This window comes from Apaloderma vittatum, unplaced genomic scaffold (assembly GCF_000703405.1).
Source record: "Apaloderma vittatum isolate BGI_N311 unplaced genomic scaffold, ASM70340v1 scaffold35134, whole genome shotgun sequence".
Lineage (NCBI taxonomy): Eukaryota > Metazoa > Chordata > Aves > Trogoniformes > Trogonidae > Apaloderma > Apaloderma vittatum.
The window spans coordinates 255-22,232 of NW_009714961.1; the positions used below are offsets into that span (position 1 = coordinate 255).

General features: G+C 37.4%; 1 protein-coding gene across 1 annotated transcript; it reads right to left on the reverse strand.

Annotated features, from left to right (window-relative positions):
* Positions 1–2,044: 2,044 nt before the first annotated feature.
* WDR37 (WD repeat domain 37) lies at positions 2,045–21,625 on the reverse strand (the record flags this gene model as incomplete). Its single annotated transcript, XM_009868942.1, is given in 10 exon segments — positions 2,045–2,209; positions 2,727–2,964; positions 4,296–4,372; positions 6,845–6,889; positions 8,631–8,702; positions 10,060–10,195; positions 15,231–15,295; positions 15,460–15,555; positions 18,083–18,179; positions 21,488–21,625. Coding segments are annotated over 10 exon segments (1,129 nt in total), but the record flags the coding sequence as incomplete, so codon positions are not given.
* Positions 21,626–21,978: the final 353 nt, after the last annotated feature.

The following is a 21,978-nucleotide window of genomic DNA, read 5'->3' on the forward strand; positions in this document are numbered from 1 at the left end:
GCAGGACCGAGATGTTCGGCATCTACTTATGCTAGTTTAACGCAGTAACAGTCGATCTGGTGAAACACACAGAAAAAAACAGTACCAAACCTGCTACTCTATGAGCTCTACACAGCTAGTGGTCAGGTACTACTTAGCAAGCGGCTATTAGAAGTTATGCTTGAGGGCTTTAAAATCATCAGCGCTAACGACTGTAACATCCAATTTACAGAACTGATTCCAAGAGCCTGTCAAAATATTAAAAACTTGGCAAATTATTCAAACAGATGTTCAGGAAAGCCAAAAAATGTCCTGTGCGTATGTATGTTCCAGTCAACAGATAAAACAATTTCTTCTATGCCTCTTAATGAGAGAAGATTGTTACAGTGCTGATTAGAAAATAATTTAAAATTATTTTGCCAATAGGCAGTACAGTAATTGACCAAAACTAAAACTCCTCAAAGTATGTCTTGACTGCAAAATCCTGGACTCCCCTCCCCACTCTCAGTGCACTCCTCAGTGAGATTCTCGTCTTCTGTAACTGAATCATCTCTTCAGCAAAACAGAGAGTGGAACAACCTTACAGTGTACTTTGAGACTCTTGGAGTGTATTTGATAAAAAAGCCTTTGTCAATACTAAAATCTTACACATTCACAGAACAAAATGGAGACAGACAAAACAACGGAAACACAAATATGAAGACAATGCAAAAGCTGGAATAGTGACTGAAGAGGTTGCTCAAGGTCCACTGTTTTCATAGACAACAGCTCCCCTGACAGGTTATAAGTTTCGGTGACGGAGGCCAAAATACCAGCTAACACCTCTTAAAGTATACACCATCACCCCGGATCAATATCATTTGGTCTCAGCATACACAGGGAAAAACTAATGTCAACCATGCTCCTTTCACTGAAAAACTGTTCTGGGACAAAACAAATAAGCAGCTCAGGAAAAAAAAAAATGGAAGCACCAATGGACATAAAAACTTCCAACTTTCACAAGACATTCTACAGAAAGTGACAGAAGCGTACAAAAACGATAGCATGAAACCATTCTAGGACACAGACACAAAGTTAAGCTTAGTGTTCTATCAGGAGATGACTACTTAGATGGGATGATTGTCATGCGCCAACTAAATTGTCAAGCTGAGGAGTATGGCACAGGGAGGGTCTAAAGAGATTTTACTTAACATATAGGTTAGCCAACAGCTGGGAAAATGAAAAAGTGGATACTGAAACTCAGTCATAACGTAAACCACATGTCTGAATTTTCAAAAAATAGAAACATGAATAAATTTATGGGTTTTCTTTTGAGCTAGAATTAACAATCATCTGTTATTCTGAAGTTGGTAGGTGAAATCTGTTTCTGAAATAGTCAAGTTCAAACATTCCACAATCTTAAAAAAAATTTACTTCCTTAAGTATTTCAGAGTTACTGCTTTTTCCATGTATCAAAGTTCTGATTAAGAGAAAGGTAAGTCAACACCTCATGACTACATTTGCCCATATTCAACATTATCCATTACAAAAAAATGAAAAGCCTAAATTGGTAACTAAAAATGTTACACCAAAATCATTGTTTTGACAGAATATAGTCACCAGTGTCCTTACTTTAGTTTCTTAATAGTGTACAAATTAGAAGCTTTAGCTTGCAGAGTAAAAATTAATCCTACTTTTTGTTTCCCTTCCCCCCACTGGTTACAAAGAAGGAGATTTTATTTTCACACTGGATATCGACGGTCAAGGAGAGGTAATCTGCTTGATCAACTGCATTACAGCAATATCCCTAAAGTACAGGCATAACCAAGGCCAAAAATAACCTCCTACCTTGAATTACCTTTAATTGAAAAGAGTTATATCTAGACTTACCAAATAAGCAATACCACACCAAGAGCCCTGGCTGCTGATTTGGAAATTAAGTACTGATGTACATTTGAAGTACATTTGAAGGCAGAGAGTTAGAGGTTTCTGTGAAAATCAGTCTCCTAAAACAAGGGAATGAACTTAGTACCTCAAAAAGAGCACAGGAACAGTTTTCTTTGTATTTCTGGAACTCATAAAAAACCTGTGAAGGAACTTGTCACTTACTCTGTGTGGCCCTGAAAGACATTCACAGAATGGATAGAAGGATCTCTGAAATCCCACAGACGGAACGTTGTATCGCGTGATGATGTCACCACAAGACGCTGGGTGGGATGTGTACAACAATGAGTTAGCTCTTGGTCATGCCCTACAATCACAGGCGAGAACATGTAAGGTAATGAAAATAAGACTTTTCATTTACACATACACTTGCAATGAAATGCTGATGATTTCTTCTCTTCCCCTCAAACAGAAGAGAAAAAACAATAACCATTCTGAACTTTAATGTTACTACTGCTGTAAAAGTTTGAAACTTTGTAATAGCAAAAAAACCTCTACTACTCTTCTCACATTATTATTAAGTAGTGATAGGTTATTGCTACTTAGTGTGCCATGAACACAGCAAAAACATTTTGCAAGGACTAAAATGTCACTATGTTCAGTTTAAAAACTTTCATAGGTTATATTACAAGCTCAGAACACAAATTCATGCTCAGAGGATTTACAAGTTTGGAATTTTAGAAAGCATTACAACATCAAGCAGCAGCTGAAGTCCTGTACATGCTTGCATCGTACTCCAGACAAACAGCTACTTTCCCCAGTGTTGCAGTATCTAGAAATAAACCCACACATAAAAACAAAGCACCAATTTCTCTTTTTGGTACCTGTAAGAGAATGGACAAGCTCGGAAGTCTCTACATCATACAGATTTGCTGTCCTATCCCACGATGCTGTCACAGCTTGCTTCCCCCCAACAAGCCAGTCGGCTGCTATGACCACTCCTTGATGGCTTTTGAGGGAAGTCAATGGGCCTCTGACAGTGGGACAGTCACTGGAACCATCTCCATCTCCATCCGGTTCATCTTTATCGGAGATCTCGACCTCATCTTCTCCAGATATTTGCTATAAAATGCAAGAGGAAAAATATTCAGAATGCAAGGGAAGGAGTGTCTCTAAGTTGCATTTTACAGTGTAAATGCTTCAAAATCCCCTTAATGTGAACATAGGTAACTTAATTCTGTAGAATCTACCTATTCAAATACTCAATATCAAAAAAACTTAGTTGGAGGAATAATACCAAGGAGTTCAATGCAGTTTTAATAACTACTTCATTCTAAAATCTCTTCTGAATTGTTTACCTCTGAGTATATGTCCCTTTTACTACCTGATAGGGTTTTTTTTTTTATACAGCCCTTACTGTATTATCCTCAAGTTTCATCACAGCACATGTATCAAGGGATGTTTTTCCCCTTTCCATTTTAAAGCGTAGGAAGCATTCTAACAGAACACCATCTATTCTGATCTTTGGGAAGACAAAGATTTACACCTGTAATTATTATCCATTAGAAGCAAAATCATGACATCAGTATTTTTCTGCTGGTCAATACATAGTTATCATGCAGTGCTAATGTAAACTGGATGCAAAATAAATTCTTCTGCTAACCATGAAGCATCAGTCTCTGAACCCATTTCACTTATGCAAGACAAACACACTTTTCTTTCATGATATCTGGATGTGAAAAAGACAACATTTGTACTGCACTTCTAAATGCCAAATCAAATAAACTGAATCAAACATTTCCCATTCAGAAATCTATCTTATATTATACAGCCATTTCTTGCCCCTACTCAGCTTACTGAGAAGCTCATGCTATAAACTATGTTTGTCTCCACAATTTAGTAAGCATGCTTTCAAGTCAAATATAGCATTTTACAGTCTACAGTAAATACCGACTAAATAAAAGCCTCAAGACAACATCAGATAGTGTGATGTGTCCTGGCAAGGGTCCTTAGAAATCAATGAAGGTACAATTAAATAAATGCCAAAAATCGCAAGTCTTTACCACCAGTTTTCAATTCATGGCAACTACAGCTAATACAAGTGCCTCAGTGAGTTAAGCTGCAAGAATTATCTTATTTTAAAAGAACATTATTATTTATAATTTGAACCATTACAAAAAAATTTTACTCAAAAAATCACACATTTCTTAGCTTGAAAAAAGTCAATTAATGTATTTGCAGCTGCATATTCTATTCTGCACCACAGACTGAGTCTTTTGTGGAAGGCTGAAATATAGCTGTTAAACTGAAACATTAAAAATCCCATCTTTTGTAATCCTAAAATGACGTAATTTTTTAATGATGTATAAATTTAACATTCAGTCTTATCATAAAACCGGTATCTGACGAAATTGCTGCGCAATTAGGCTAGCTGCAGTAAGATGATTGCTTACATTGCAGTCTGCAGTTGGCTGAGGTGCAGGCAACTGTACCATGTATCTCCAGATGTGAGCTGTCTGGTCTCCAGATGCTGCACAGAAGTAAAAACGAGAAAGAGAGACTAAATAAGAGCACTTCCATGGGCAATAAAAACAAGCTTTAACATTACATTTGGCAATATTGTCTGAGTTGCATCTTTTTGTAACAGATACCATTTTTTGGTAAGCAAGTCTCAATATCAATGGTTACGCTTCTGGCTTCAGCACTGGTAAGAACATGACTCAGTATGCAAAATATAAGGAGCTACCTAATTAATCACTCCTACAGCAAAAACAACCACTCAAATACTAAACGTGAGAAAACAAATATCACTGCTGTTCTAATACATAACATATGAAGAAAGCATTTGAAGAAGGCATCCAAAAGTGCCAACCTTCGCTTGCTATTTCTCAAAATACTGGGGTGGTTCTTCATTCAGTGATTTCTTCCATTAAATGCTTTTCACACGGTTTTAATGAAGAACCTTAAAGAACAAGAGTGAAGGTTTTCTGCTTCTGCCTTAAGCAACTCAGCTTTACTAGCATCAGTTTACAGCTCAGCAGGTACCATCTGATTTTAGACCTCATTTGTCTCAAGATTCTGCTTGTTATGGAGAGAATAAACATGCTCTAATACCTAGGGGTACAGTGCTGAGAATTCTATACTGAAAAGAAAACCAGTCTGTTACGAGCATTCATAGCTCTGCCAAGTGCAATGTAGAGGACAGCACTAAGAAAAATACCACATCTAACAGACCAAATAAAAAGGCTAGAAGAAAGGTCAAGTTTATATTATTTCTGGTGTCAGTATTCTGGATCAGGGAAGATTTTTTATTTTAATCAGTTCTAAATCAATCAACACTGAAGAACGGGTCTCCCAGAAACTTTGAACAGAAATACTTTGCAGAACCATCTCTCAGGAAAATAATACAACAACAAAAATCTAGCTATGAGCAGCTTTAGTTTGGTTAGTTTCTTTTGGGTTTTTTAAGTCAGTTTATACAGCAACAATGTTTATGGTACTGGGCTACAGTTAGCATACAAAAACAGGAGAGAACAAATACCCAAACTTAAAACAGTCAGCCTAGACAGAAAGCGTTTTACTCCCTACCCTGCAGGGAGCAATGAGGTCTCCCCTTGGCCCCCTTCTCTCCAAACTAGACAAGCTCACAGGACCCTGCTTCCAGTCATTTCATCAGCTTTGCTGCCCTCCTCTGGACACATTCAAGGATCCTCACATCCCTCTTAAATTGTGGTGCCCAGAACTGCACACAGTATTCAAGGTGAGGCCACACCAATACTAAACAGAGCAGGGAAATCACCTCTTTTGACTGGCTGGTCACGCTGGGTCGGATGCACCCCAGGATGGGGTTTGCCCTCTGTGTCCCCAGGGCATACAGCTGGCACGTACTGAGCTGCTGCTGACCAGCACCCCCAGATCCCCTTCCCGCAGGGCTGCTCTCCAGCCACTCCTCTCTCAGTTTATACTTGTGCCCAGCGTTACTCTGTTCTAGGTGCAGAATCCAACATTTAGACTTGTTAAATTTCATCCCACTGACCATTGCCTGATGTCCCCATCTATCTAGATTCCCCTCTAAGGCACCTTGTCCCTCAAGAGTCAACAGCACCTCTCAGTTTGGTATCCTCAGTGAACTTGCTAATGGAGCATTCAACCCTTGCATCCAGACCACGGATAAATCTATCAAACGGAACTGCCCGAGGAACACGCTGGTGACTGATCATCAGCCACACGGAGTCTCAGTCACTATAACCCTTTGAACTCTGCCCATCAGCCAGCTCTCCAGTCAGCACACCATGAACCCACTGTCAGACAACTTGTCCAGAAGGATGCTGTGAGGGACAGAAGTATCAAGAGCCTACTAAAATCCAGAAAAAACACATCCATCACATTCCCTTCATCCACTAGGTGGGTGACTTTATCACAGAAGGTTATTAAATTACTTAAACAGGACTTTCCCTTTGTGACTCCGTGCTGTCTATGCTGGATGACTGCATTATTCTTTAAATGCCTTTTAACAGTACCCAGTATAATCTTCTCCATAATTTTTCCAGGAACTGAGGCTGAACTAACAGGTCTGTAGTTCCCAGGGTCTTCCCTCACCACCCTTCTTGTAAACTGGAATAACAGTGCTGGCTTCCAGTCTGCAGGGACCTCCCCACACCCACACTCCCAAGACCTTTGGTAGGTGATCAAAAGGGGTGTTGCTGCAACATCTGCCAGCTCCTTCCATACTCTGAGATGAACCCCATCAGGCCCCATGGACATGTAAACACTCAGCTGAAGTATAATTCTAAATATCTGTTTCAGAGCAGGTAAGCACAAATTACTATAATATAACACACACAGATAAAAAGACCTAGCTCTGATTTCTTATGCCTTAAAGTATAAAAATAATTCAATCACCAAAGTAATAGAGGGGCTACAACCAAAGAGATGCTAGCAAATGACACTGATTTTTCCAACATGACTAACAGATTCAGCATATTAAAAAAACTTCACATACCTGTAAGAGCCACTTGCTCAGTTGGATGAAACTTTATGGAATTTACTGTGTGAAACAAAGTAAAGTTTTAAGCAACTATACTAAAAGAATTATTTCCACAATGTTTTATCATTAAAAGCATTGAAAAATCAAGAAGTCTTTGGTTTTGAGTAATCTTTCTCTTAGGTGAGAAAGCACAACGGTATTTTATTAGAGTATATGAACCCATGTAGTATCAACGAAAGCAGTGGCAGCTGATAATACAACAATATGTATTTCCTAGCAAGTCAATTCCTAAATCTAGTACAAGTGTTTCATGTTACGGAGGATAAACAAATGACGTTCAAATAATCGTGTGTAAACTGACAGGAGATAATGCTCTGGACTTCCATAAGGGGAACTTAAGTATTTGTAACTATGTCTAACGAAACAAAAATTAACTATATATGGCACTCAACTTTCTGATTATTACTTAAGATTGCAAGAACAAATGCTTAAAAACCTAATGCAAATAATACAAACTAGATTTCAGTCCTGCAACCATCTGTAATCAAAAAACCATTATTGTTTTAAAATAGTCCTGCAAGAATTCTATCAGTCTACAAAACTCTTTGGGGTATTTTTATATGAATGCGTAAGACTCTATTTTTCATTACCAAGCTCCTCTTCCACAGTCACTCAAGAAAGAACAGAGAAATCATTTCCATCCCTCACACTAGTAAAATAGATGCTTATGTTGTCAGGAGAGTGTCACCACTGACAATGTTAAGACTAAACTAACTCAACAGTGCACCACCAACTGCTGGCACCCAATACCTTTGCTCTGTTTCAAATCAACTGTCAGATGTAAACAATTAAAATGTTACTAAATGAAAAATACATCGTTGTTAATCTAATTTATACAAGTTTATATATTACTTATAAATTATAATGGTTTGGGTTTTTTTTACTTAGTTTATGCACAACTGTTTAAATACAGGTTAGAGCTTTTATTATTTTCATGGTTATCCAAAGAGGAATTTTTTTACAAAAAACAACTACTGGCACGAAAACACAATTGATTGAGTTTTTAAACATGACTTTATAGAGGCTAAAGGTACCCTCTCTACGTAGCAAGCAACATGAAATACCTGAAGGAATTGAAGCGTTACCTATTGTTTCTATGCATCTATCTATTAATATCTTTGGACTGTAGGAGCTTAGAAGTCATATAAGAAGAAAATAAAAATAATAATTCACAGTTGAAGCAGTTGACCACTCTCTGAAGAACTTAATTCTATTTGTATCTTTGCCACAAAGTTCATGTGATGTGCTTGCTAGCTGACCTACTTAACCAAAAATACCAGGTCAGTAACTGCGTCCCTCATCCTCACTCCAGGGTACGATCACTCAAACATTTGTGAAGAAGCGCACATAGATGTTCACCCAGCATCTGTATTTTGTATCCCAAATAAAACACAGATGCCGCAAAACAGCTGATTTCTGATTATATAAGCTACTCTTGTTCTGCATATGTATGAAACCTCAACAAGTTCTGACATTTAACTTCTGAATGTCGTAACCGTGCCTGTAAATTTCTTTATACGGACTTGTTTATTCATTTAGCATTTACAGAACTGTCTTAATAAGCCTCTCCAAGAAATAATATTACAAAACACTCTGTATGAAGATTAGTGGAATTTCAAAACTGACTTAACGATGTTGGCAAACCTGCAAGTGAAACCACAATGAACAATTTTGTAATTGTCCAAAACGTATCTCCTCCCTCCCACACTTTTTCAGTTTTCACAGCATGCCCTTAACTTACCTGATCCGACATGCCCTACATACTTGACGAGGCACTTCCCCGTTTCTATGCTCCACAACAAAGCAGTGTGATCTACAAAGATTAAAAAGTAGCTGTAAATATTGTTACAAATATTTTTCACTTTCAATAGATCCAACAAACAAGTTATCCTCGAATGTAGAGACACACCATGCGAAATACATCTCAGATGTAGAGACCAAATCCCCTCGATTACCACCTTAACACACGTCTCCCCAGAAAAGTAAAGACACTGTCCTAATTGGATTAATTTACAGTAAATATTGAAAGGCAAATTCTACTTCCGATATCTTTCCTAACTTATACATGGTTATGTATTTAGCATAATGGTCCAATGGTGTATCAAAGAGGTCAGGAAAGAACATAGAAAGCATTCGGGGGGGAAAAGTCAGGCAGTCACTACAAACAGGAGTCCTATGCATAAACTATTTACATCCTGCAAAGAAGTCCCAAACAGACACAGGTCACTGCAGAGCGCTACAAAAATTTACTGAAAAAGGAAGTCACACCAAATCTCATGTCTTTACCCTGCCACATCCCAAAATAAATAATTAATATAAGTATTTGTAAGTGGGGAGAACTTTAATGCTGAATTGCAGAATGGCTGTTTACAGGTTAGATCAGGACAAAGACAAGATGTCCCACACAAGTGCAAAATGTGTCCCTCAGCAGGCACATAAATATGGTAACAGTTCAACTTATGAAGGTTTATGGTCCATAATATTTACATCCAGTAAGTTTCTTCAGCTTCTATTCCAGCTTCAAAAGACTGTCGCTTCAAATAGTCCAATGCTACCTGGTTGAGTTTTCCTTCCCTAATATTCCCTAAAATTCTGTGATTCTGTAATTTCCCGAAATCACACAAGCCTCTGGACTGATTTTTGGATCATAGTGACTTATTCACTAGTGCCCATTCCCTCTCAAGTGGGAAGAGGGAATCTAGTAAGTTGGTAAGAATTAAAAATTAAGGTTTTTAGTTGCCCCTACATCCTTAGGCAAAAGCCAGATGAATGCAAGAATACAAGAATACGCAAACTAGGGCGAAGTCTACAGCTTCTATAAAAGAAAGGCTAAACAACGCTACGATACGAAGCCTGTGGGGATCTCCAAGCAGGCAGCTCCCCTGTCTGCATGTTTACCCCATCCATGGGCTAGAGCTGACCCTAAGGATGCATGACCTGCTCAGAAGTTGCCTGGCACACACTTCAGAAGGATCAAAAATGACATTTGAACTTTCTAAAGGCTAAATGCATTTAGAGGAAACTCCAATTAACGAATTTTTCAGCTACTGCACTTCTTTAAATTGACTCAATGTGGAGCTAAGTATTCAGGTGTGCTTCTGATCTACATTTGCTACAGCTTAGGGACTGAACCAGAACTTTCTCAAGATTCAAGCAATACAAAACTTTACCAGCAGATGCAGTTCCCAACACCACTGGCTGAGTTTTCGCGACGCTGACATCCCAAATACCATCCCTGTGGCCAACGTACTCCTTTACCAGTTGACAGATTGCCCTTGATGTTGTAGTTTTAAAACTGGATACAATCTGAAATTGCAGAGACAACAATATTTTTTTTTCCACATTGAACCATGATTAAGTAATTATCTCACAAATAAATCCTTTTTCATAACAATTCTTCAGCGCTCTGACAGTTCACTACTGTCAAAAATTCGACACTTGAAGGTAGCAAATCAAGTCTGAATGCAAATATACCTCTTAATTTCTTGGGTTTTCTTCTTTTTTTAATAACACTGCCCTTTTTACAGAATGCAAGATAAACTATTCTGTACCACAGTAATACAATCTCATTGGAATAATGAGTTGCACAAATGCAGCGTGCACGTCCCACTCAGTTTGGGCACAGGATATAATTTAAGATAAAAAGGAAAAAAAAAAAAAAACAACACCATTTTCCTTGCCTATTTCCAAACAAGTACACTTGATAACTTCAAGACAGTCCATGTTATCTAGTGTGGTCTTTGAAACAACATATTTATTACAAAATAAAAAAATTAATAAATAATTAATTTTTAAAATCCACATAAATACTGCTGGTTTTCTTCTAAACTGCAAAGACTAATCACATCAGACATGAACCTAAGAGCATACGCCAGTTTACTTGTGTAATAAAGTTTTGTATGTTTGGTTTTTTTAAAGTATGTCAAACTCATCTAGAGGTTTGATAAGCACACTTCCCTAAAGTCAATGCTATTAGAGGAAAACAGAGAAGACTCATGAGATTCAAATTAGAAGGTATGTACGCAATACCAAATGAAAGGAAGAAGTGTAGCAAATATGGTAAAACAAGGCACTATAGTACAGGAAGGCTGAAAACACTCAGTATCGACAAAAAGAAACAACTGCAGAATTCTGCATTTTCAGATAAAATGGAGTGCAGTATTTTTTATTATTTTTTTTAAAATAAGTTTATTTCACTGGAAAATTTCCAGACAAAACTGAATAAAGAGTGGTGAAAGACTTCAAAAACCATTGTTAAAAATACTCTACTTTTACTCCAAAAGTCTTGAAGCTCAGTGTTCTTTGAGAATGACTATCTGAAAAGCTTTGTTAAAAATGAAACAAAAAGATGACTTCTATTTATCAGTATTCTCCTCTGCGTGCAATTACGGGCAGGTATCTATCACGCCGGTTAAGTCAAAACCTTTAAATGCTTCAACACAAGTCACATTAAGATTTATCTACAGCTTAGTAGAAGTTAGAATATTAATTACATGTGCATTTCAGCTACAATAAACTAAGGTTAAAATCCCATTAGTTTTTGGTATCAGAAAAGAAGGTCTTAAGTAAGTCATTAAAACAAATTACTTCCAAAAAGGATTTCAAAAGTTAATATCTGCAAGAGCACTCCCAAATCCTGAGCATGTCAACTTTCCAATGACAAAATGATAATGCGCATTGAATTCCAACTTAACAGCTAATAGGCATTTTGGTTTCACAGCAGAAGGAGGAACAATCATTAAGCATATATTGAAAAGAAAATGGGTTAATGCTAAAAGATTGTTGGTTCAACCACGCTGCAGAGTTTCACAGGCTCTGAATACAATCCTACACACGGAACCTTCACAGTGAATATGGTCCTCCTGTAGCCCTAAATGGAGTCATGTGTGAGACGCGGAACAGCAGAATTAAGTAAACAATTAAGGACTAATAAAGTGCTCAGATCGAATTCCAAACCTCCCAGTTTTTCAGCTCCCAGCCGCACACTTGAACTACGCTTGCGTTCTGTCTTTCTGATGTTGAGCCAATTCCTCACACAAACCTTTTCCAGAAGAAACTCTCTCCTACTCATCAATAAGCACAGGTTTTCAAAAACTGCCAGACAGTGGTTTCATTGATCATTTAATGGCAAGGCTGTAAAACTCCTGCTGGAGTATTAGCAGACTTGAATGAACACACAGAAGGTAAGAGTTCAAAAACACTAACACTAAAAATCCAGATACGGATATTTATTTAACACACGCTTTTACAACACTTTTTTTCCCCCTTCTTTCTTTTTTGCTGTCCCTCACTTCACATACCAGTAATTGGATAAACTGGATAGTGTCTGCATTATTTTCTGGTTCCTTAACCATACATAAACAATTTTCCTGGAAAGGAAAGGAAATACTTAAATAACATGCAACTTGCTAAAAAGAGGCCTCTGTACTGCAGAAAAATTTTAAAATAACTTCAGTAGATCTCAGATTATCATATACAAACACAAGTAAGACGGCAAGCCTATCTCGTGTGTTTCAACTTTGTCTGCCCTCTTCCTTAAATCCATATAGCTCCGTGTACTTCCTTCTATGCAGATATTTGTTAATAAGGAAGTAATTGCTTACCATGCAAACAATCAAAAATTGCAAATTGAAACACCATCAAAATAATTCTTTTCAACAACTGAAAACTGAACACAAACTGAAACAATTGTATGGCAATCAAACTGAAATACACTGTAAAAATGGCTCTTAGAAAGACAGGATAAGAAGGAAAACTCAGTCAAATCGGGACCAGTCCAGCAGCATTACACCGTGACTGACGAGAAGAACTTCCTCTGGAGCAACATTAAGCAGCGAGGTCAAAAACTACATCTTCTAAAAAGAAATTTATCCCCTTCAACTGCTGGGTGAAGAAATCACTTTCTTTAGGAGTCCTTTTCCTGATTTAAAAGAATCAGGGATCCTGAAGTTAGTTTATAATAGAGCAAATGACATCATTTCAGTTTATGTTAGAAGTCTGCATAAACTGTTAATGTTTTCCTGATGTCTCAACAACTGTCATAGCCAGGGACTGTTAACATCAACAACACCACCTTGTAACACCAAAACATGAATTTCCTGCAGCCATTCCTGCATCTACAAACAACTACAGTTAAATTACAGTATTTTGTCCATGAACATACACAAAGAATTATTTTTAGAGTACCAGGCACTAAATCTACTCTATCTCCTCAGTTCTGCTATTGAAAGCATCCTTTCTAGTATGAGTTTTGCCAACTTAATTATTCAAGCTCCAGATATGGGAATTTTCTATGAAGGATTCAAATCAAGTACGTTTACCTCAGCATTTTCCCCAAGAAACTGAACAGACTGCTTTAGTCTTAGCATGTTTTAACAATGTTAAAGCAGTCACAGACCAGTTTTCTCATTAGAAGACACAAATATTGAAAGCTCTTTCCAGAAAAACACGAAGTCTTTATAGGCTGACAATCACAAAAATGTAATCGTGTGTTTGTAAAACTTAAGTCTCTTCTAACTTCCCATAGGGAAAAAAGAAAATAAAGAATCTGACAAGTTTCAAGTTAGGCATACAGGAACAGTATGAAGGATGGGCTGAAGAGAGAAGTTGCGATCCACTACACAGCTGAGTTTGGAACACAACCCTTTTTTGGTGAACAGCATTGTTCATTGAATGCTCATTAAAACTAGAGATGTAGGAACTTCAAAAGACCTAAGAACTTTCCAAGAACTTCAGAAATGTTGAACTCTCAAAACTCCTCAAAAGTCATCTTCCCAGGTAAGGTATTGGGGAACTCTGCATCCAGGACATAGAAAGAAAGATCGCAGTTTGTTTGAAACTTATAGTCTTTGCTGACTTTTGGCTATAGTTTCTTTCCGGGCCAAGAGACAAAATGTTACAGCTTTGACTTTTCTGTGTAGAAAGGAAGAAGCAGTCACGATAAAGTCACACCCATGACGTGCAGGAATGTTTCAAAGAACACAGTGGACAGAGATGCTCTCAATCATTTCCCTCAGCTTGCCTCTCTATACCCACAGTAAACTGTAAGTCATGAAAAGAAGTATCTCAGTGCATTCAAACATCTGTTGGTTGTCCATTCACATAATAGCTATGTACAACGTCTATAATTAAGTATTAAATTCTTCATGTTCTGCTACTCACGACTACTTTGCTGTGCACGCAGATCAGAACACTGGAAAGCAAAGCAGTTACCCAGGACTCTCCACCCCATACTTCCCAGCTTCCCACGCTGAAGTTACAAGGTTCCCCTGCCTTGCCTGGGCTAACATTTAACATCAGCCTAAGGGAAAAACAAAAAAAACCAAACCACCAACCAAAATACCATCTCCAACACTACACTAGAGAAAGTACTAACTCATAACTACATAGTCGATGTACTAATACTGTATCGTCCCTATTAATATCATGTTGTCCCTATTTAAGAGGCCTCAATAAAGAATTTGTAACTCATTAATGCGTAAGGAAGAGGCACCTCAAATTGGCAAAAATAGGAGAAAGTTTGAACAAACAATAAAATAAAAAGGAGACCAAAAATAACACAGTAACTTGGATCTATTTCATTAGGCTATTCTTATTCTCAGCCTTTCAGACTACTTAACAGATGGTATTTCCGTGACACCTACAGTCATTTCTCAACCACACATTAGCCTGTAACAGAGGTCGCCACAGAGCTGCTCATATGGCTGGTTCACATACCAGATCCCACTGTGGCTTCCTCACACTTCATTTACCCTTAATAATGTGTCCCGAGATGACCTTGAGACAGGGCAAAAAGAGCAGCAGGTAAAGAAACTCTCTTTGAAAACTGAAACAGGGGAGAGAAAGCAGAAACAAAACTACTAGACAGACGTGCAAAATGATGGATAACTGTGCTAAGAGACCAGGCCAAAAAAAAAAAAAAAAAAAAAAAATCTCTAGCTACTAATTTGCGAGGCTTGCAACATAAAGAAAACAAACTCTTCTAGTCTCATAGCTACATCTTTACTCAGAAATTCATTACCTACTAAGTTCTCTACCGCCCTCATCGAATTGCTTTTTTAGTTCTCTTTTGTAAAAAGTAATCCCACATACACACTCTCTCTCAGACCCTCCAACAGTCATTCTATAAAAAGATGAGCAATTACTGTAAAAAATGCCACATAGTGTAACTGGAGTGATGGGTAAGTGATGAATCCATGATAAACACACTGTTCCTCATGAGGAACTTTTACATAAACAACAGCACTACTCAGTTTAAAGAAAGGGCAATTTACAACTTAAAGAGAGCCGTGTTAGTCTCATGAGTACACACTGATGAGTAGAGGTTTAATTTGTCTCATACCTTGCTAGTAGATGCCTTGTAAGTTGTCTTTAATTTCTGAGAAAGCTGACTGGTACTATGACTGGCTGTTGAGACAAATTCAAAGGAAGATATTTCAAATACAGCATGAGCTTATTTGTATAAGCAACTGCTATTAATTCACTTCAATAAGATTCTAAGTTTGGGGCAGCAAAGAACAAAAAAAGTGCATTCAAAAATACTTATTTAGGATTATTTGTAGTTCTCTCACCTTTAGTTTTCAGTTGTCCTTTGCTCAGTTCAGCTCCATCAACTGTCTGTCCTTCACCTGCTAAACGCTCATTCAGTGTATCAATCTCTCTACGTACTAACAAAAACAAAAATTCACATTAATACAAAGAATTAATAGCCTTAGCAACATCATGATCAAACTATTTAGGAATTGTTATGGTTATTAAATAATCTATTTTATGCTAAGGACAGAAAAAGCTATCAGCTGTAATTTTATAAAGTGAGTCACACCAAGACATAAACCAAGATCAATGTTGAATTTTCCAGAGATCAACCTTGACCCAGATTCCAAGGAAAATATTGGTGGCTTCTAATTACTGTTACTTTTACTAATAAATGTGGGTAAGGATTAACAAAACAGCTTCCGTGAGATGCACTACTCACCTGTATTGAATGAAATACAACAGAAGACACAAAACTTACAGCATCATAAATATTTCAGCCACAGAACTAGTATGTCATTTCTTGATAAAGATTTTATTCATCATGAAATAGTGTTCTCCCCTGAATGCCTGTCTACTTTTAGTTTTAGTAAGAAAGACACTGCAGCAAACGTGTATTTCTTTGTACTTTGAAATATATTTTTAAATGTATTATGATATATTTTAAGTTCAGCAATTTTGGAAACACTAAATATGATCAAAATATTTTCATTGCACATCAGACAAAGGATGTATTTGTAATAAAAATATGCTTTTCTGTCAATTATTTTTAAGTCTCACTAGTGTTATTTCAACACAAGACAGAGTGATGGCATAGCTAAAACACATCAGGTACTTGTAAATGATTTTCAGTGGCCAGGCTGATTTGAAGTTGCTCAACTACATTTCGTAAAGAACATTTTCAGTGGCTTAGAGTTTTTGTCCTCAAAATCTGGGCTGATACTCTTCATGTGTTCTCCTGAGATGAAATCATATGGAGAGGCTTTAACCAAGCACTTTTTTGTTGTTCTTGAGAGACTAGGCCTATCTTTTCATAAATTCTTAGGACTTCTTTTAAAGAAATCGTTCACTCCCAAGTTTTCAATCGTGGCGGAATGTGACACATGAGGACTATAATTCTTGCCATTTCTGAGGAATCACTGAAGTCTCAGTTCTAAGCACCAGAAAAGTCAGTTTACACTTCCATATCGCATCCAAGTGCTTGAAATGGGCAAAACAAGATTCTTTCCTGTCTTCCCAGTCACATAAACATAAACTTTATAAAACACAGACAATATGAAAGAGAAAGTAAACAGAGACAGCCTTGCAGTAACAGATACTGAAACAGACAAGCCTGGCAGATAGAAGAATTACCTGACAGGATTAAGACTGAAGTCTGGAAGGGGTAAGAAAAGGAAGAAACTTTGTTGTTACAATAAAGGAAAGGGAGTATATGAAAAGCCAGGGAATAAAAATGTGAGATTCTCTATGTACAGCAACCACAACACTAGCATAGGAATTAGGACTAAGAACAAAAAAATAACAGACTGAGCATCAGAATAGAAAAATTTAGAAATTGTCAGGGCATGTAAAGAGATCACAGGGATCATGAGTGAACTAAATGTGGAGGTAAAGAAGTAAGATGAAGAAGAAACAGAAATGGAATGGCAGGAAAATAATCAGACTCGGGAGGGTACAAATTCACCGTGTGTTTTCTGACAAACAGTTTCGAAAGTTGGGGAGGGAAGCCCTACTTTTCTCGCTACCAGTCAACTTCGCAACAGGAGGCTGAGAACTCAGTTGTGTAAATTCTTAGTGAAAAAGACACGTAGTGTCAATGGTAGCTCTTAACCAGCACAATCTAAGATTTTAAGACAAGAAAGACCAAGCACATTTTCAAAAAGCATGCAAGAATGTTTTTTTTAACATGAGCGTTTGGTTTAACTGGGACCCGATTAGATATGGAAAAAAAAAAATTGACCTGAGTCAAATCAGAGAGTCCCCCGTTCAGAAGCCAAGACATACAACACAGCTTCCACTAAGCAGCAAGGAAAATTGAGGAGAGGCTTTACCATACGACTGCCTGCATTACTTAGTTGCGATCCTCTTACACCACTTTGGATCATTTACATTACCATACCAGCAATAAAAAAATAACATTTTTTGCAAATAACATCTGGAATTTTCATCCAAGTCCTCGACTTCAGTATTCATGAACGCTTACAGGTGCTGGTTATGCAACGTACTAACTAGTATGATCCCAAATCACCACATTTTACACTACTTCAAGTAAGACGCACGATTAAATGATTACATCATTTAAATTAAGCCTGTAAATATACAGCAAAGCCACAAACTGCAGTGGCTGAACAGAGTTACTGACAGATTAAGACGGTATATACTAGAGCCCACAACAAGGAAACAGCCACTTTGCTTTCTTTGCCTAACAGTCGAGGAGGATGACACATATTGGTTCTCACTACTTGTGTCAAAGACTTAAAAAAGGGAATTTTCTGAAAAGGTACAAACTCCATCTTTGGCTACAAGCTGAATATAATTCTTAACTCCCCACAGAAAAGCTTCACTAGTAACACTACAGCATCCACTGTAAGCATCTCAATTAGCACCACTATATCCTAAATCCAAACAATTTGTAAGTTGCTAGAAAAAACAAATACTCACATTCTAAGTTTTCAATATATAGGTTTTCAAACTCCCGCTCTATTTGTCCAAAAAGTTCAAGGAGTGTATTCCGGACAGAAGATGGTAGTTTAGAATCCTAGAAGATAAAATACTGGGGTTTATATTTTTCTGTACATATTTTACACAGTTACCATTCAATCTTAAACTGATTTTAACAATTCCTTCCATCTCCCAGCAGGGAGGGAAATTTAAACTACTACTAGTGTAAAACAACAACCAAAAAACTCTAAGCATCATAAAAGTACTCATATACTTTTTACCTTTCATGGAAGGGAATTCAAATCATCTATGAGGGTTTTTTTGTTTTTACTGGAGAAAAAAATTATAAAATCAAGACACATGTACAACTCCAAAAAAGAAAAAAATTACAAAATTATGTCAAGCTGCTTCCAGTTTGGTTTACAAAGCAATTCAGCAGTTGACTGCTTATTAGGTTACAAAGCTGTCATTGCAAACCACCTCATTACCAAAGCTTGAGATAAACTAACCTTTTAAACACATTTTAACACTTACCTACTTTTGTCACTGGCCAAAACCAAGCGTGAAAGAAACCTGCAGTTTCTAACACTTCCCTCCTTAGATATTATTCAAGTATCTTCTCCTCACAAAAAGTATTCTGAAGCAAATTCACAAAGGAGGGCAAACTCCTCAGCCTAATCAACACAGCAACTTCTGGGCACAAACCCAAGTATGTAATAAAACCACTAACACGCGATTTATACGATACAACCTCAATACACAGCCTCACCACAAGTTCTCATTGGCAAGTTATTTATATTTTATTAATCTGCCTCTAAAACAGAGACCAGCACCATATCTCCCCTGAGCACACACATACCAGGCACAAACCAAGTAGGTACTGATTTTCTATTGGAAGTCGAGGTTCTCACTGTATCAATGACCGTGTCATCAAACACTTGAGACAGTGGGTGAAGCAGAAGACAACTGACTGCAACTACACTGAGAACCTGGTACAAACAAACACCTTAAAATATGAAGCAGAGCACGCTACTAAAAATGGCAAATCAGAAAGGAGAAAATAATTCCATTAGTCTATAATCAGTTAATTCACAACAAGTATGGATCCAAGAATGAACCGTCCTTTCCCACTACACAAACAAATTCTACTAAACCTGTTCTATTCTTCAACTGCTCGTGAACCACAATATGTAGAAGTTGGTTTACTGCATTTATTATTTATCTAGGAAGCCAGCTACAGACCTTTCTGAAAAGTTAACTTTCCACTTAACTGAGTCTGACTCTAACAAAGAAAAAGCTCAACTACTGCTTTGTAGAACATCTAACTCATCATCTCAGAATTCAGTAAGACCACATCTTATTACTGGACAAATCTGTAAATAATGCAGCTATATTCAAAAACTGAGAAGTATCTGGGCAGGGAAACAAGCTACCAAATTTCAAAATGAAACTACTATGATACCATGTATACTGTACTAAAAATACATCAGTGCTCATCTGTCAAATATACACGGAATGTAAAGAAATAAACCGCCGGAATGAGGAGGAAGCATGTGCACAGCAGCCATCAGAGGGCAGTACGCGCCTTCTACCAAGTCAGCATGTGAACAACCAGAATTTAACCTCACTCAGGTTTGGTTCATCCCGTCAGGATGAAACCATGAGAAAAGCCCACTGGGATCCCGATTTTGTCAGCCATTTCTAAACGTCGATTTTCAAGAGAAGAACAAGAGAAATCACAAACAGCCATGACGTACAGCCCATCTGCTTTGCACATAATTCAGTTTTACACCAATTTCAGCTACTTTAAGCTGCGGCACCTGCTGACAGAAGTCCTGCTGTGCTCTTTCTGCTCCGCTAGGATGTTCCCTCCTGCACCTTCACCTGCCTCTCCCTTGAGACAGCACTTTTGTTCGGGCATTTGCAGTCAATCAGAACATGAAACAGATCCTGACTAAAACCAACTTGAAAAAAAACTGATTTAAGAATACTATGCAAATGAAACACTATTATGAGAAACACTGAAGTTAGAAGAATTACTTCTGATTCAACTACCCAATAATTCCATACAATAAGATTATGAAAGAAACTAAGTCATCCTACAACTTTAGAAATAGAAAGTAAGAAAGTTTTTCAATCTACTTCTCAGAGCCTGAAGGCATAAGTAAATATATATGTCCTAAAGTAACCAGCATAGTAAAACTCACCCACTTCCTTTATTCTCTTTACAGTTGGCATTATTTAAATTAGCTTATTAAAACACCATGTAATAATATTATCTGCTTATCTGCAAAAGTATTTATCTAGATCTCATGTGGTTTACAGTTCCTCTATGAAGTGGCATCAATACTCTTTACTCATTAGAATCTGCCACTGGCTGTTCGAGGTTAAATGTCAACACAATTAAATTAGATGATACATAAAACATCTAAAGCATTTACATATTACAGCACAAAACACTTACATTGTTTGATAAGCAATACTAAAACAACTTTTTACCACACAGAGGTGACAGCATGCCTTGATCTCTCAGCTGCCCTTCCCTCCTTTCCTGAAGTAAGGCTGTAATAGTTCAAACGCATGAACAGTTTTCTGTTCAAGTAGTTACACTCTCCAACTTCTAGATGCCTAGAAGCAATAACTCGGGCTCTGTTAACTCCAAGAAAACTAACACTGTAATTTGCTGAATAATAGACTCAATTAAACAAATAATATAGTTATGTAAAACACTCCAGGTGGCTCCACATTGCATCCACTACATAGATTGACACGATTAAGAAAACTACTGAAGTTTGTGGTTGTTTCTTCCTTTAAGGTTAATACACAGAAGATCACACTTTCATTTGAGCCAAATTAAAAAAATGAAAAAAACCCCAACAAACAAACAAAGAAAACCCCCAAAAAATCTAAGTTAGCTCACACCTCTGTCACACAGGCAGTATTTGTTTACTTCATGGAATGGAACGCTGAAGAGCACTCCAACACCTTCCCTATCAGAGTCATAATAACAACTATTTCAGTTTATTCATATTCATATTCCTGGGTTACTACTATTTCAAATTTATGAAATCAAGAATCAATCATCAACTTTAAGGAGATGGAGAGATGCAGAGAAATAAATAGACTCTCTATTTTCTTCAGGGTTTTATCATTCATGTAGGAATACATAAAAGCCGATAAAAAGTTCTACAGGTCTGAATACAACAACCTGAAACACTGTCAACATCCACATCAATAGACTCCAAAGACGTGAGCACTTAGAAGCAAGAAAGCTCGCTGCCCCTGCAGCTTTACTGTACGTATTTCATTACTTAAATGTATCCGATTTCTTTGCGTAGAAAACGCTCCTCAGAAAAAAGCGACGGAGGTTTCCCGGGCAGCAGCAGCAGCAGCGTGTTCTCTTACCTGCCCTTCCAGCATGTCTCTCTGCAGTCCTGCCCGTTCCTGCTCGGAACTGTTGGTTCGTCGGATGGAAAGGCTGTGCGATTTGCGTTTCTGCTTTGCTTGGCGAGCAGATGCACAACTTCCACTTTCTATTGGCATTACTTCAAAAAACCAGCTTCACAGAGGCTCCTGAGATAAACTAAGGACAAGCATTACACATTACAAACTGCTTTGCCAAACTAACCAGGATATTTTCCCCTTCAAAACAGAAATATTTAGTTCTATTAAATTTGGGAGTTGTTTGGGTTGTCATTAAAAAGACGGGATCCTTATTACTTACAGCTATTCTTCAAATCACATGAAGTTCAAAAACAGATACACATACACATGAAGTTGAATCACTTCAGCGTTATTTATTCTTTAGCTAACAAACCTCCACAAAAGGAAAACAAATTTCACTACCTTGCTCATTTTGGAGAACACTGGCATAGGCAGCCCCAAAATGCTTCCAG